General features: G+C 31.1%; 1 protein-coding gene across 8 annotated transcripts in view; it reads left to right on the top strand.

Annotated features, from left to right (window-relative positions):
- Nucleotides 1–13,486, top strand: part of LOC106471904 (eukaryotic translation initiation factor 4E transporter-like) — a 68,651-nt gene that overhangs the window by 29,966 nt on the left and 25,199 nt on the right. For 7 of the 8 annotated variants that reach the window (XM_022400520.1, XM_022400526.1, XM_022400527.1 and 4 more), the window contains 4 exons: nucleotides 4,440–4,540; nucleotides 6,478–6,745; nucleotides 10,709–10,885; nucleotides 11,187–11,275. In XM_022400520.1, the coding sequence (XP_022256228.1) occupies nucleotides 4,440–4,540; nucleotides 6,478–6,745; nucleotides 10,709–10,885; nucleotides 11,187–11,275 (635 nt within the window). The remainder of the gene's footprint in view (nucleotides 1–4,439; nucleotides 4,541–6,477; nucleotides 6,746–10,708; nucleotides 10,886–11,186; nucleotides 11,276–13,486) is intronic. The other variant, XM_022400521.1, reaches the window with a different exon arrangement.

Here is a 13,486-nt window from a genome sequence, read left to right on the forward strand (position 1 = left end):
CACCCCCCCCCCCAAGAACATGTTTTAGGGGCCAATCTTGTAGCTCATTATAAAATATACTCTATAGTAGAGAGGAAACTAAAAATACCAACATCTCTATTTTGTTGTGAACTTGTATTTTATAAAAAAAAAACCAGTCAAACCATTTCATTTTTTCAGACCACTTAAAGTGTTTTTTACTTTCATAGATGATCTTTAATTCTTCTCTACAGTAATGTTTTGTCCCTTTTTAAAGTAGTGTCCTTTAATAATCAAAATAAATAATGAAAGAAAATCTTTGCATCACTGCTAGTGCAATCTATTCTTGTTCCCATATAACCCATTACCATCTAGCTGACACATGTCAATAAAATGTCACACTTTTGATGGAAAGATGAAAAAAATCTTAATTTACATTACTAATAATTTTATAGCAATCAATTCTTTCATGTCCTGAAACAGCTGTTAATTAGTCATTCATGAGTTTGAATTTGTAACAAGCAAAATCCTCAAATTAGCAACATATGGAAAACATGCAAATAGCTGTAAAATGACTTAGATGGTGATAAGTTAAACTTAAAATAGTGTCCTTTCCTAATCAAAATAAATAATGAAGAGAAATCTAGTATGCATCAGTTTTAGGTAATTTCCCAACATCATTTCTTGGATTCTTCCTTTGTCCCCTTCTTCATCACTCTCCGGCAACTGCTTCTCAACCTGGACCCTGCCAGCAGTTGGATTCCTTGTGCAAAAGGATCCGAGTTCCAAAGATGGATATTCATCATAGGATCAAAATCACTTATTGAAGATGAGTGGCGCAGGACCAGAAGTTGAACAGTGATCCTGTCAGCTGCCAGACAAGATCTCAAATTGGTCTTGATCATATTCATCTTGCTGAGATGGCTGGTATAGACAGCAATTGGTCAAAGAGGCCACAGATGTTAGATAGCTCCTCCTTAACCCTAGGGATGATAGCAGCCCATGGCTGGCCTGTTTTGCTATGCCTGGTGAAATTAAGTAATGAAATAGATGTGGAAAATGTATTGGTGAGCTCATCATGAGAATTGCATTATTACTCCTGTTTTTAAGTCATTATTTAGTGTTCATTTAAGGTTATTTTATATTGTGCAGAGTGTTACCATTAATTGGTTCGGCAGTCGGAATCAGGCTAATTATTGCATAATCGGGTGACAATCAGAATCAATATAATTTGTCGAATTTCCCAATCGTGAAAAATTGATTGCTGAGAAATTTAAAATAACACCACCCAGACCACTTTACTCACAACAACAATCTTCTGATTGGTAAGTATGCTCACAATCATGACACTGTACTTTTTGTTTTGACATAGAACATTATTCACCATTGAGTAAAATATCATCAGTTAAATAATTTGTTTCTCATTTATTTACATAAGTTGATATACTGAATGAAAGAAAAGTTAAAAAAAAACAACAACAATGCTCTTATAGCTCACCCATTTCTTTATGGACTGTATATTACCCAACAGTTGATAACAGCATCCTATGCACAGAGTTAATACACACTGTGTGCTTGCTGGAGATCTATGAGGTCTTTTCCTGCAAAGTGCTCAATGATATGTCATGTGGCTCCGTGTTAGTACAGCACTGTGTATTAGCTCATTGTTTGGAGATGTTGCCAAAGAGCAAGTGACAACAGAGTAATTGGAAATATGGAAGGTCTCATTACTTTCTAATAGGGGATTTTGTCAACTGTTTGAATTACATGTTTCACTATCGGAGATGTCACTGCAAGTTGAAAGTAGTAAACAGGTATATACACACATATTTACAAAATAACTAACCTATTAGACAGCTATGGAACATTCCATTTCATCATTTGACAGTCCTATTATTCATGAATATGCATGGTTCCAAAAAGTTGCCTTAAATTTAGTTGTGGCTCGACAAATGTGATTGCTGATTGGTTGGAATGCTTCTGAATGAAAAAACTAGATATTTTGGGTTTTTTTGAGTAGGAAGCAAATGATTGAGAAACAAGAATCATGAAGGTGGGCAATTGTCATAACAAACTGCCTGTTGCACCTGTAACTTATCAACAGTGAAAGCTAATATTTCATGATTTTAGGCAAATGTCAAAAGTTACACGGTGTAAGTGCTGAAATTTGAAACGCATTTGATGAAAGCTGGGAGGTGATAAATGTTAAATAATTCAACCAGCATGATGTGGGTTTTCTTTATCACAATGCATTGAAAGTTGTCATTTCTTTTTTTAAGGTTGGAAACTGATCATTACATACACAATAAAGATACAGTTAGGAGCATTTTTTTAATAAGGCCAATTTAAGAAACAAAACAATTTTCTGCAACTAAATTGAAGATTCCTCTCTTTACGAACAAAAACTTTCAAATGCTGTCACTATATTTGACCTTTGATTGGAATACTTCATTTAGTTTAAAAAGTGGTTTAGATCAAGATTTGTAGAGTGATACCAAAAGTCTTCTAACTTGTGGCTGAAGTGAATGATGAATTTAAGCAATGAACCTCAACAATTTGTTTGTCTCTCACAACAGTCACATAATGTTATGTATTGATCTTGTACTAGCCACAAGGTCAGTCCTCATTTTTATTTTTCACTCATTCGAATAAGAAATGGAAAGAGATCATGATTTTTTTTGGTTGTTTTTTTCATGGTAAGTTTACTGATAACTTCAATCATTTCAAATTTAATGAAGCTTCAAAGTACATTCTCTGTAGTTATAACAATTTTTAAGGTTAAACTGTTAACAATACTACACAGTGACATCGTCAACTTCACTTTACGTAATCAGCATTGGGCTGATTGTTGGCTATAATAATCTGCTATTGGTGATTTCCGATTGTCACACGATCGGTAAAACGGTAATATGTCCTTTTAATTTTTGGCTAGTGCATTCTGCAAAGCTGGATTCAAAAGTGTTGGCTCTAACATGCATCCATTTACAAACAATGTATGTGCAGTAAAGTAGATTCTCCAAACAACTTGGAAGTTTGCAATTTTTACTTGCCTGTTTTTGGAAAGTATTGACAAAAGAGATTGTATGTACACCTTGCAAATGTGTGAGCCTTGATGCAGGCTTGGCATCATATATAAAGAGTTTAAAAAGTAGCATTCCGATTTAAAACAGTAGTCATCATCATAAAAGTTCAAATAATCATTCTATATTTCAGACTTTGTAAATGAAATTTTATATATGAATTCCATTACACAGATACAAAAAAGTTCTAATATTGGACAAAGTGATAGTGTTCTTATTAAAGAAAGAGCATTTACTTTGAATGCACAGACATTCATAGTGACTGTTTGTGGATTGTACATGACTGACTAGTGTTTGTAAAGTTGGGAAGGTCCATTTATGGTTTATCATAAGTTCTGCTTGGTTAAGAAATGCTTAGATCAATTTATAAAGAGTCAATCTTTTAATAGCTCTTTTGCTTTTAAGGGCCCACTGGCATTTTTGAGGATCATTGTCTCTTGGGGCCCCTGCTAATTTCAAGCCATGAACAACTTTAGTACATACTTGGCTGAACTCCTATTTTTTGCTAATATTGGACAAAGCACTATAGGCCCACTTATTTGTAACAATGTTGATAGAACAAAATATTTTATATATGAAATTTAGAACACAAAACATTATCATGAAATACAGAATGTCATAAACTTATTTAACTGGCTTTTCTAACTAAGCAACAAATAAGTTAAATTCCATTAGCTGCTCAAAGCTCAACAGTAACAATTACACATGAATAATTTAAGGAGAACGGTATAGAAATGTGCCAACAAGTTATGATCTTTAACAGATTATTGTGCAGGACAAAGTTCTATTAGTTATAAATGTCTGTAAAATGATGCATGGTATAAATTCATTCAAAGCTGTGACAAGATAGGAAGAGTATCAATGTCACAAATTTGTTTACATCTCACTAATTTGTGAAGGTGGAAGATTTTTATATTATCTATCAGTTTACTTTGACGGCATTAGAAGGAAATGGAGAAAATTTAAAATAAGACTATCAGAAGGGAAGATGCATCACATGACACACAGAAGTCAAGATTAAAATTTTAGAATATTTCCCTTTGAAATAATAATTAAAACTTGCATAAAATTGTTCATTAAATTACATATTTATATCAGGTTTTACATAGTGATAATAAGGTTGATTAATTAACTTTTGAAGACAAAACTAAAATGGTTGTGACATGCACACTTTATAACCTATGATGTTCATACAACTTGCAAATACTGTACCACAAAAATCTTTACAATTGTTTTAAGATATAAATATAAAAAGTTCATACTTTCTTGGCATTGGTGAAAGAAAATAATTAGTTATACATATTTCTTATAAGAAAAATACTGCAAATAGAGTAAATAAATAAGTTTTGACATACTGACTTTGTTGGTTTTTAAAGTTTCAAATTTAACTGTTACTTGTAGAAAAAATGAGAAATGTTGAAGAACTAGAAGCTGATCTCAAGAAGCTTGTGTTTGGACAGAACAGAGAGGAAGAGCAAGGAAACAATGCTTTAAACAAACTGGTAAGATTTTGAAGTATTGTTATCTGTAAAACTTACTGTTTCTGCAGTTGTATTCTATACCGTATCATGTTGATTTTAATTTTAAACACCAAGTTAACAATATTCATCAACCCTCATTCAAGGTAAGTCAAAGTGCACGTTATTTTTTAGAGTTGCATTCAAAATTTAATTAAACTATTATCATTGTATACAAATAAACTTGGCATCAAAATGTAGGTTATAAACCAAATTTTAATATTTAACCAAGTTTTAAGTTCTTGATTTTAAATGAAATATTGTAAAAAATTCTCAATGTGAGAATTGATATTTGTTCTTGAAGTCATCCCTCTTCTGTAATTTATTTATCATGCCTCTGGAAAGTATGCAGTTTAAAGTACATTACTCATTATGATATAGATATTACTAAGGCAAGGCATAGTTTTTAGTCTTCAATCTTATTTGCAGAACCAGAAAGTAAAAAATCGAACCCACTTGCCACCCCTACTGATCACATTCTCTCGCAAATTGCCAATCAACACAAAGCCATAGTTTTAATCTATCAAATGACATTATATTACATTATTTTCTGTACAGAGTATTGTATATTTTCCCTCCAGTTTTAAAATTTCTCTTGTGGTATTCACATTGACAAGCTTAGCTGAATTTTTAAAGGCTCTTATCACACAGCTAGAAAGTCATATAAATTACGATTGTTATAGTCCATTTTTTGTTTTGTATTTGTTATCATTCAATATTCTTAGGTTAAGTATTTATTTAGATAAGAATTATTTAGTGTACAAGTACCATTAGTGTAAAAAAAAAAAAAGTAGGTTTAACTTTCATTGACAGTTGACAACAAATAAATGAGGACATAGGTAAATGTCATTTCTTGTTTTTCATGTAAATTCTTTTTTATTATTATAAAAGTAACTAAAATGAAAAAATTATAAAGTTACTAGGTAAGATTAAATAAGATAACCAAAAAAAAAAAATCTTCGTGAGGTATGCTTGTTAGAAGCTTGTGCATTATGTAATTCAGTACAGTAACATGAGCTACGTGTTTGCCAATTGATTAATAACTTGTGTGGTGGGATGATTAGTTGGTCTTGGGTCAAAAGGCAATAAAACAAAACTTAAGTATTAACAGATGTATACTGTTATGAACCTTAAGCTATTTAGGATTAAAAATTTCCTGTTACAAAAGAAGGAAAATGGTAATTTAGATTTATTTCATATTTTTTTAAGGTGGTTATGAGAGTCAGAGAAAATAAAAAGCTTCACTGTAAAAAAAGTTTGATATTTATTTAGGATGTTTTAGAAATTACACAAATAAAATTTGACAATTTTTAGGTGAAGAGAAGTATTTTTAATCTTATTTTGAAAACCACTTTGCACTTAGAGCAGTCAACACTGACTCCATATAATTATAGAAATTTTTAGTAAAACACAATTACAAAATCTGATTTTCTATATACAAAAGACTGTTTACATGAAACTTGCTAAATTTGGTGAAAATGGTCACTATGGGGTCACAAGGTTGATGCAGTGAGAGGGTTAATCATAAAGTTTGGACTAGTTAATGTATAGATTTTTAAGATTAATCATTGATGAATTGGTAATCATCTGGTTAGTTTGTTTCTGAAGAACTTTGAATTCATTGTTATACTTAATTCAAAAACAGAGTAACAGCAATGTTTCAGATTAATTATTTAGTTCATTAGATTCCTCACTAAATGTTGATTGTTATACTGTTTACAAAAAACTAAAAAGTGATAACTTGAAAATTAACTGATTATTGTTGTATTATTTCCAAAACATCTGAGAAATACTGATAAACCAAGATAATAAGCTTATTATTTTTGTATACTATGCAAATAATTAATTGGTATGCTCATTCTAACACAGTGTATTAGTCATCACATAGTTTCATATTTAGTATTGTGTTTGAACTTTTGTAGTTAAATCAGATAATACAAGACAGAGAATCACCCATAATGATGAACATTTCTCAGATGGAGAAAATGCAGGCTTGTGGAAGTGATTTATTGAGCAACTTGATGAGAGGGGATACTCCCACTCCCCCATTACTTCCTAATGTTACACCAGCGATAACACCGAGTCATATCCCATCTTCTACATCCCCACAGCTGCCTTTGGTGGAGTGTGGAGACTTGATGAGTCTCCTTAAGGGAGGAACCAGTCATTCAGACATGCAGAATGCTCAAGGTGGGTATTGGATTGAAATGTATAGATCTGTGGATCAGTAAGAAATTTTAAAGAATTAAATATGGTTTTGTGGACTGATAGTATTCATCAAGTTAAATTTTACAGCATTATAAATCATTAACAGGCTACTTTAGCATTAATTGTTTGAAGAGCAGTGAAGGATTATGTGGCTCACCCCTTCTCTGTAAGGCCTAAAGTGGCCTTGTTAGTTAGGTTGCATGACTCGCAATCTGTGGTTCTATGGGTAGCAACCTGGTACCTTACATGCTCTCCCTTTCAGCCATGGGTGTTATACTTTCACAGTCAATCCCACTACTTGTTGGTAAAAGAGTAGTCCAAGAGTTAGTGGTGGGTGCTGCTGGCCAGTTTCCCTCTTTCTGGTCAGTATATCAAAAGTATGGACTGCAGCAGATACTCTTAGTAATTTTGTCATAAATAAAACAAACAAATAACTCTCTTAATTAGTTTTTACTCTATGTTCATAAGTGGACTGAGGAAATTTCCATGGCCTTCCTACTCAATGGGCCTGATCACATGTATAATTATATTTGCAGTGTTTTTATGGTTTAATTGCATAAGGAGTATTCATGTTCAAAATATTGTTTCCTGTTTGACCTGTCTTTAATGTTGATTAATCATCAGTTACTTCTAAACTTGTATTTTAAAAGCCCAGGATGTGTCACTATAGCTCATAACATTTCGTGGCTCAAGTCTTTGGTGTTGCTTTTGCCACGAATATACTGGATATAAATAATTTAAAGAAAAAAATATACAAAAATATGTAGTTACTGTTTCAGGATATAGTTTTAGTATTGTTTAAAATCATCAGTAATTATCTATTTGTTTAGGATAAAGCTATTTCTCTTTCTCTGTCAAATATAATTGTTGGATTTGGATAGCAAAATTATTTACCTAACCAGGTTAATAAACGTGTATAATTTTTTCAACTATTTCACATAAGACGTTAGTGTTCATCTTATATTTAAGTTCCTAAGTAAGTAATTTGTTTATTTTTATGCTAAAAGTGTATTCTAAAATGTTTATATGTACAAAATCAAGATGTACAGGTAAGTAGAAAAGTGTGCTCTAACATTTTTCTTTTCATCATCAACAGTTTTTGAAAGGCATTTATTTACCATGTGACATGTTTAAGAATTGTGTTAACATTACTTTTCTATAGATGGAACACTAGTATATCTAAGGTTTAACATAGATTTTGTTGATAGGTAATTATTGCTTATCAAATGCTTAATACTGATATGCTATCTAAATCTGAATGGACAATTTCCAGTTGTAATTGCTTGATTTAAAAGTTTAGCTTCCAGAAATTACAGTATATATTTTTGTAGTTAAGTCTAAACTTGAGATGTGCCTTATAAATAACTATAAACTTAAGGTGTGCATACGTCATATATTATTATAAATCATACTACCCTTGTTGTGTATATAAATTTGTGTGTCTTAGAGACGTTTCTGAGTTTCTACATGAATATAAACTAGTGGCTAGACAAGAATTTTATGTGCTTTTGTAGCTATTAAATGTTACATAGCCAGTTTTAGTACCAAAACAAACTTTGAACTCACGGGTGTCCACACTTCAGCTTGTGAATTTCATCCCTGTGGAATCTGCTTTTAAGTCTGGTAATAAAATTTATTTTCACAGCCAACAAAGTATGACGGGAAACTTACCACCAAGGTATTCATATTAAGTGAAGAATTTAAACCTGAAATTTTTCCATGTGTAAAGGACAAATGTTTATCTTCATAAGTTACAATTTCTAAACAGTTTTTAGTATCAGTAAAGTAGGCAATATTAGGTATCATTACTAAGCCCATTTTCTTACATCATTCATAAAGTAGGGATAAAAAATCTAGCTTTTTATTATTATTATTATTACATTATAATACAGGGTGGTCCAAAATTACCTTTCCTATTTTAAAATGTAATAATTAAGTAATTAAAAAAATACAATCATTCAGTTTTCAACATATTGTAGCCCAACTCAAACATTTTTTATTATGTTTTTGTTTCACTCCAGTGAGTAGTGTTACCCTGTAAAATGGTAACTGTGCAAGAAAAGGCTGATTTATTTGGGTTGGCCAGTTCTGTGTTCACTAGTCTTTTTTTCTTTGGTTGGACGTTAAGGACATTGTGTATTGCACAACTTCAGCAAACATCATGGAGCTAATGATAAGGCTAATGGATGCCATCGTCATTGTTACTATGGACATGTTGCAGCAAATATGGACTAAAATTGAATATGCTACAGGTTAGACATGCCAAGAGCCACTAATGGTGCACACGTAGAAGTTTACCGACATGTCAATAAAAAGTTGGGCTGCATAATGTTGAAAACCACAGTTGTATTTCTTTAAGTATTTAATTATTAAATTTTAAAATAGATAAGATAATTTTGAACCATCCTGTATAGTTGGTGTTATTAAGCTTGACTTGTTACATTATAATAAAATAGGCTGTTTATTAGGGCTTCAGTTTTTTAAATGAAATTTGGCTTTTTTCATTGAGAAATTATTTGACATTCTTTATTTTCCTTTTACTAATACTTTCTGTTTTCTGTTCCAAAGTTAATTTCTTTGGGTTTTTTTTTTTTTTAATTAAAGCATAGAAAATTAAAGCAAACCAATATGGGAGCAACAGAAAATATTTCTGTTCCTTGTGTTACTTATTACTGCAAGGGCAAAAGGTGTTTAAAATGCAATAAGTGCAATTTGTGTGGTTGTTACCATGATGGTGTAGCTATTGAAATAATTTTCATGGAGAAAGGACAAGGAGTTTCCAAAAAATTTATTTAAAAAAACTAGAAGTAAAAAAAGAAAAATTTCTGCTACTGTTTCTATGAAAGCAAAATATAATGTCCTGAATCTTGTAGACAATGATTTGAGATGTTAATATTGAAAGTTTTACCCCCTTTTATAAAAATTATGGCAAACTTATTTACATTGAACATGCTTTTGAATGGACACACACATAGGATTGTAGTATGTTCTCGCAAAAGTGTCATTAGAAAAACCCTCATCAGCTAGTATTCAGGAAGAACGTTTGATAAAATGTCTGGAAACATATAATTACAGTGAATTCAAAATCCTACCAGAAATAGGATGGTTGTTGGATCTATAGAAGAAGGGGAAGGACCTGAGGACACAGACTACCAGGAACTGAAGGAGAAATATAATAGATTTTAAATTTTAAGATGATAATTATCTATATACTTGATACTGAACCAAGAATAAAGCTTCAGTTTGTCTTACAGAAATTCAAAGAAAATTTCAGTGTCCAATGGTAGATGGATGACCAACTGATTAACAAGTGAAATGTAACTAATTTGAAAATAGCCAAGAAACGAATAACGATATATGTTTGGAAGTTGTATCAAAATCAGTTTCATATTGTGCTGTTTATGGAATCTTTAGACCCAAGTTTAAATAATACAATAATCAAAAGTTAAAAATGAATATTACTTGCTCTGACAATGTGAAAAATATAACACCATATTTAGTTTTTTTTACCTTATTAAGTTATGAATGCAGAGTTAAAACGTTTATGAACTTGTTTGGGAGCTTACTGATACAAAATATTTTGTATCATAATTGCTATTTACTACAATAGTTAAGATCTATTTTGAATTTACTGTGTTAATACTACAGGTAATTGTAAGTATATTATTTAAATAACAGTAATGTTGTTTAGGGGTAGATTATAATTTATTGGCACAAGCTGAAAGTTTAAGATATTTATGGGCATAAACTGTGTGCTACAAGTCCAACGGCTTGTTTGTGTGTACTTGGTATATTTATGTATGAGGGAGTAAATACATTTATAAAAACTTGTGCATTTTTGTATTCATGATTTGACATCATTACTTGTAATATAATAATTGGTGTTATTATATGGACATTCATTTAAATATTTGGGTTTCTGAAACATGAACACTACTATTCCAGCTTTAATTGATGAGAAACAGCAGACAGAGTTTCTGTCAAGTTTACAAAAAAATCCTCCTCAGCAGCAGCCTCAAAGGTCTCATGTACAGAGCCTTGAAATTCCAACAGTGTCCAGTGGACTTGGTCCAGATCAGTCTTCTTTACCATATACAGGCCAGGGCCACATTTCTCCTATTGGTAAGCTGTTTTTCTTTTTAACCCAAGTTTTGCCTATAGGCTTGTTTCAGTCAATTAGTAATTTTGAGAAGTGGTGAACTTTTAGTTCTTGATGACATCCTAGTAATGAAATGGGTTAAATAGTCTTGTTGTATAATTTTTTCACATAATCCGTAGTAGTAGTTTATATTTAAATTTCACATGAATAAAAAGAAAACCATTTTACACTAGGATTTGTATTAACACCAATAACTTTGTCCTAAAACTCTAAGGATATTGTAACTTATCAATTTCTGTCACATGTTTATTTCCATCCCTTCAGTATTTGGGCAGCAGCCACCTTTGAGTCATGCTCCAGCTCCCATCCATCCACCACAGTTATCTCGGAACACGAGCACCCTACTAGTGCAGGTAAAAATATTGATGCTTTTAATGTCTTTCAAAATAAAAAATAAACTACCTTTCAGGTTCATGTAAAGTTCTTATTCATTTCTTAATTTATATTTGGCCATTTAATAATGTTTCTACTATAGTTTTAGAATATAAGAAAAGCATATACAAAAGTTTTTTATTGATGGAATTTGTTTGTCCTTGGGTTTTTTTATGGTTGGGAAAGGGCTTAAGTTTCTTGTTTATATCTGTTTTAGTTTGTTACACATGGTGCAGGTCATATAATCAGTTCTTGTCTTAGTTTAAACGGTTGATGAGGTTCAAATAACTAGTTCTTGTGGTAAGTTGAAGCATTTGACAAAGTTCAAGTAGGTATTTTTATATATTTTTTTTTAAACATCTGTTAAGGTTAATATGTATTTTTTATTTTATAAGTAGCATGAAAATGAATCCATACAAAGTTCTCAGCAAACAAATCAATTTTAAGCTCTTCTCCACTTCCTTCAAGGAGAATGGTTATGTGGTTAAACATGTACCTGTTTACAAACTTTCAGTCTGTGCCTGATGATGCTTTTACTAGCAAAACCATATTGGTATTAAATATTTCTAAAATGTAAAGTTGTCTTTGTTTTCCCTCAGTTCTGTTAGTTTGAAACACTTGGTAAGGTACTCATGCTTCTTGCAATTGTTAAAAAAAATGCTTTTTGTGTTTGGTCTAAGCCAGCATTTCCCAAACTTTTGTCACACACTTTAATAAATATGGTCTTTTGCGTGCCCTCAGTCTTTTAACCCGTTACCTGCCGTGGCCATTTTGTATTATCGTGAGGGCAAAATCACTTTTATGAAATGAAAAAAATTATAGAGAACTTATCTTTTATTGGATTTCATATCTTATTTTTGTAAATAGTAACATAAAATTCAATTATTTGTCCTAAATTGTATTAATGAAGTTTGAAGAGAAGTTTAATAAAAAAAATTAAATAAATACATTTGAGACTATAAATAAGTACCCTCTATAAAAACCTTTCTTCAACATTTAAAAAGATTTTTCCTTGTACTTTAGCGCTGGTCCTGTCATGTATGATTGGTATCTAAACCCTTTTCTAGTCTGTTTTCTTTATAAAACAGCATCTGGACGTGTTAACCTCAGTTGTAAAACTTTTAGCCAATCCTAGTTGAATGTGTCCATTTCAGTACTTTGTTGTTCCAATTGATGTGTTTCACGTTTGATAAATTGTAGGATGATAAGCAAACCACATGACAAAAAGTTCTTCTCTGGATTTTGCAATATGAACATGGGTGATGCTTATTATAGTAACTGCCAGTTTATATAGAGGTTGTATTTAATAGTGGTCAATAGTACTTTTTTTCTTTTTATACAAGTCTTAGAAACTTTGCTTCTGGGAAAAACTGCATGGGATGTATGTGACTTTTATTATTTTTCTATAGTATCTTAAATCATGTTATATTGTATATTTATTTATATTAATCATTATATTGGAAAATGGACTCAAAAATATATATATTTTTAGGAAAGAAGTTAGGGTTAAGATCTATCGAGTGGAGAGTGCATGGTCTTTACGTGAATTAGGCTTAGCACTTTGAACTGAAACTTTGATTTTTATATTCTTTTGCATTTAAATTAGTAGTTTTAAGTTCAGATGTTTAGCGTAATTTTATATTTAGTTCATGATAAAATATTATTCAGTATTTAGAATAACCTTGTGTGATTTTTTTACGTACTACAAGTACCACGTAAGATTTTTATATTTTTACTTCTTACTATCTTTGCTTTGTAGTAAGACCCACACTTCTGTTGTTGTTGCTTTATAATTAAAACAGTAACTGATACATAAAAAGCTTATTCTGATATTTTGCAAATGGTTTAAAACTCGGTGTACAAGTGACAACAATAAAAACCATATGTTGGTTGTGAAACAGACTAAACACTTTCGTCTCAATAATACAGGGGAAGCTGTGACATTCTCACAGTTGGGGTGTTAATACACTGAAGAACTTAAGTTTTGAATTCCAATATAAATCTTGCCTATAATGAGAGGAATATGACCAGAACTAATCTTTTAAGTGCTGTAAAGTAATCTCTTGTAACAGGATGTATCGTGTAACTCTGGTCAGGTGGTATTATTCAAACCATCTGTACTGTAAACTATTACATACATTCACTAGTAGTGGCAATTAGTTTTGTCTCCATAGTGAAACAACATACAAGGA

This window comes from Limulus polyphemus, unplaced genomic scaffold (genome assembly GCF_000517525.1).
Source record: "Limulus polyphemus unplaced genomic scaffold, Limulus_polyphemus-2.1.2 Scaffold4956, whole genome shotgun sequence".
In the NCBI taxonomy this organism is placed as follows: domain Eukaryota; kingdom Metazoa; phylum Arthropoda; class Merostomata; order Xiphosura; family Limulidae; genus Limulus; species Limulus polyphemus.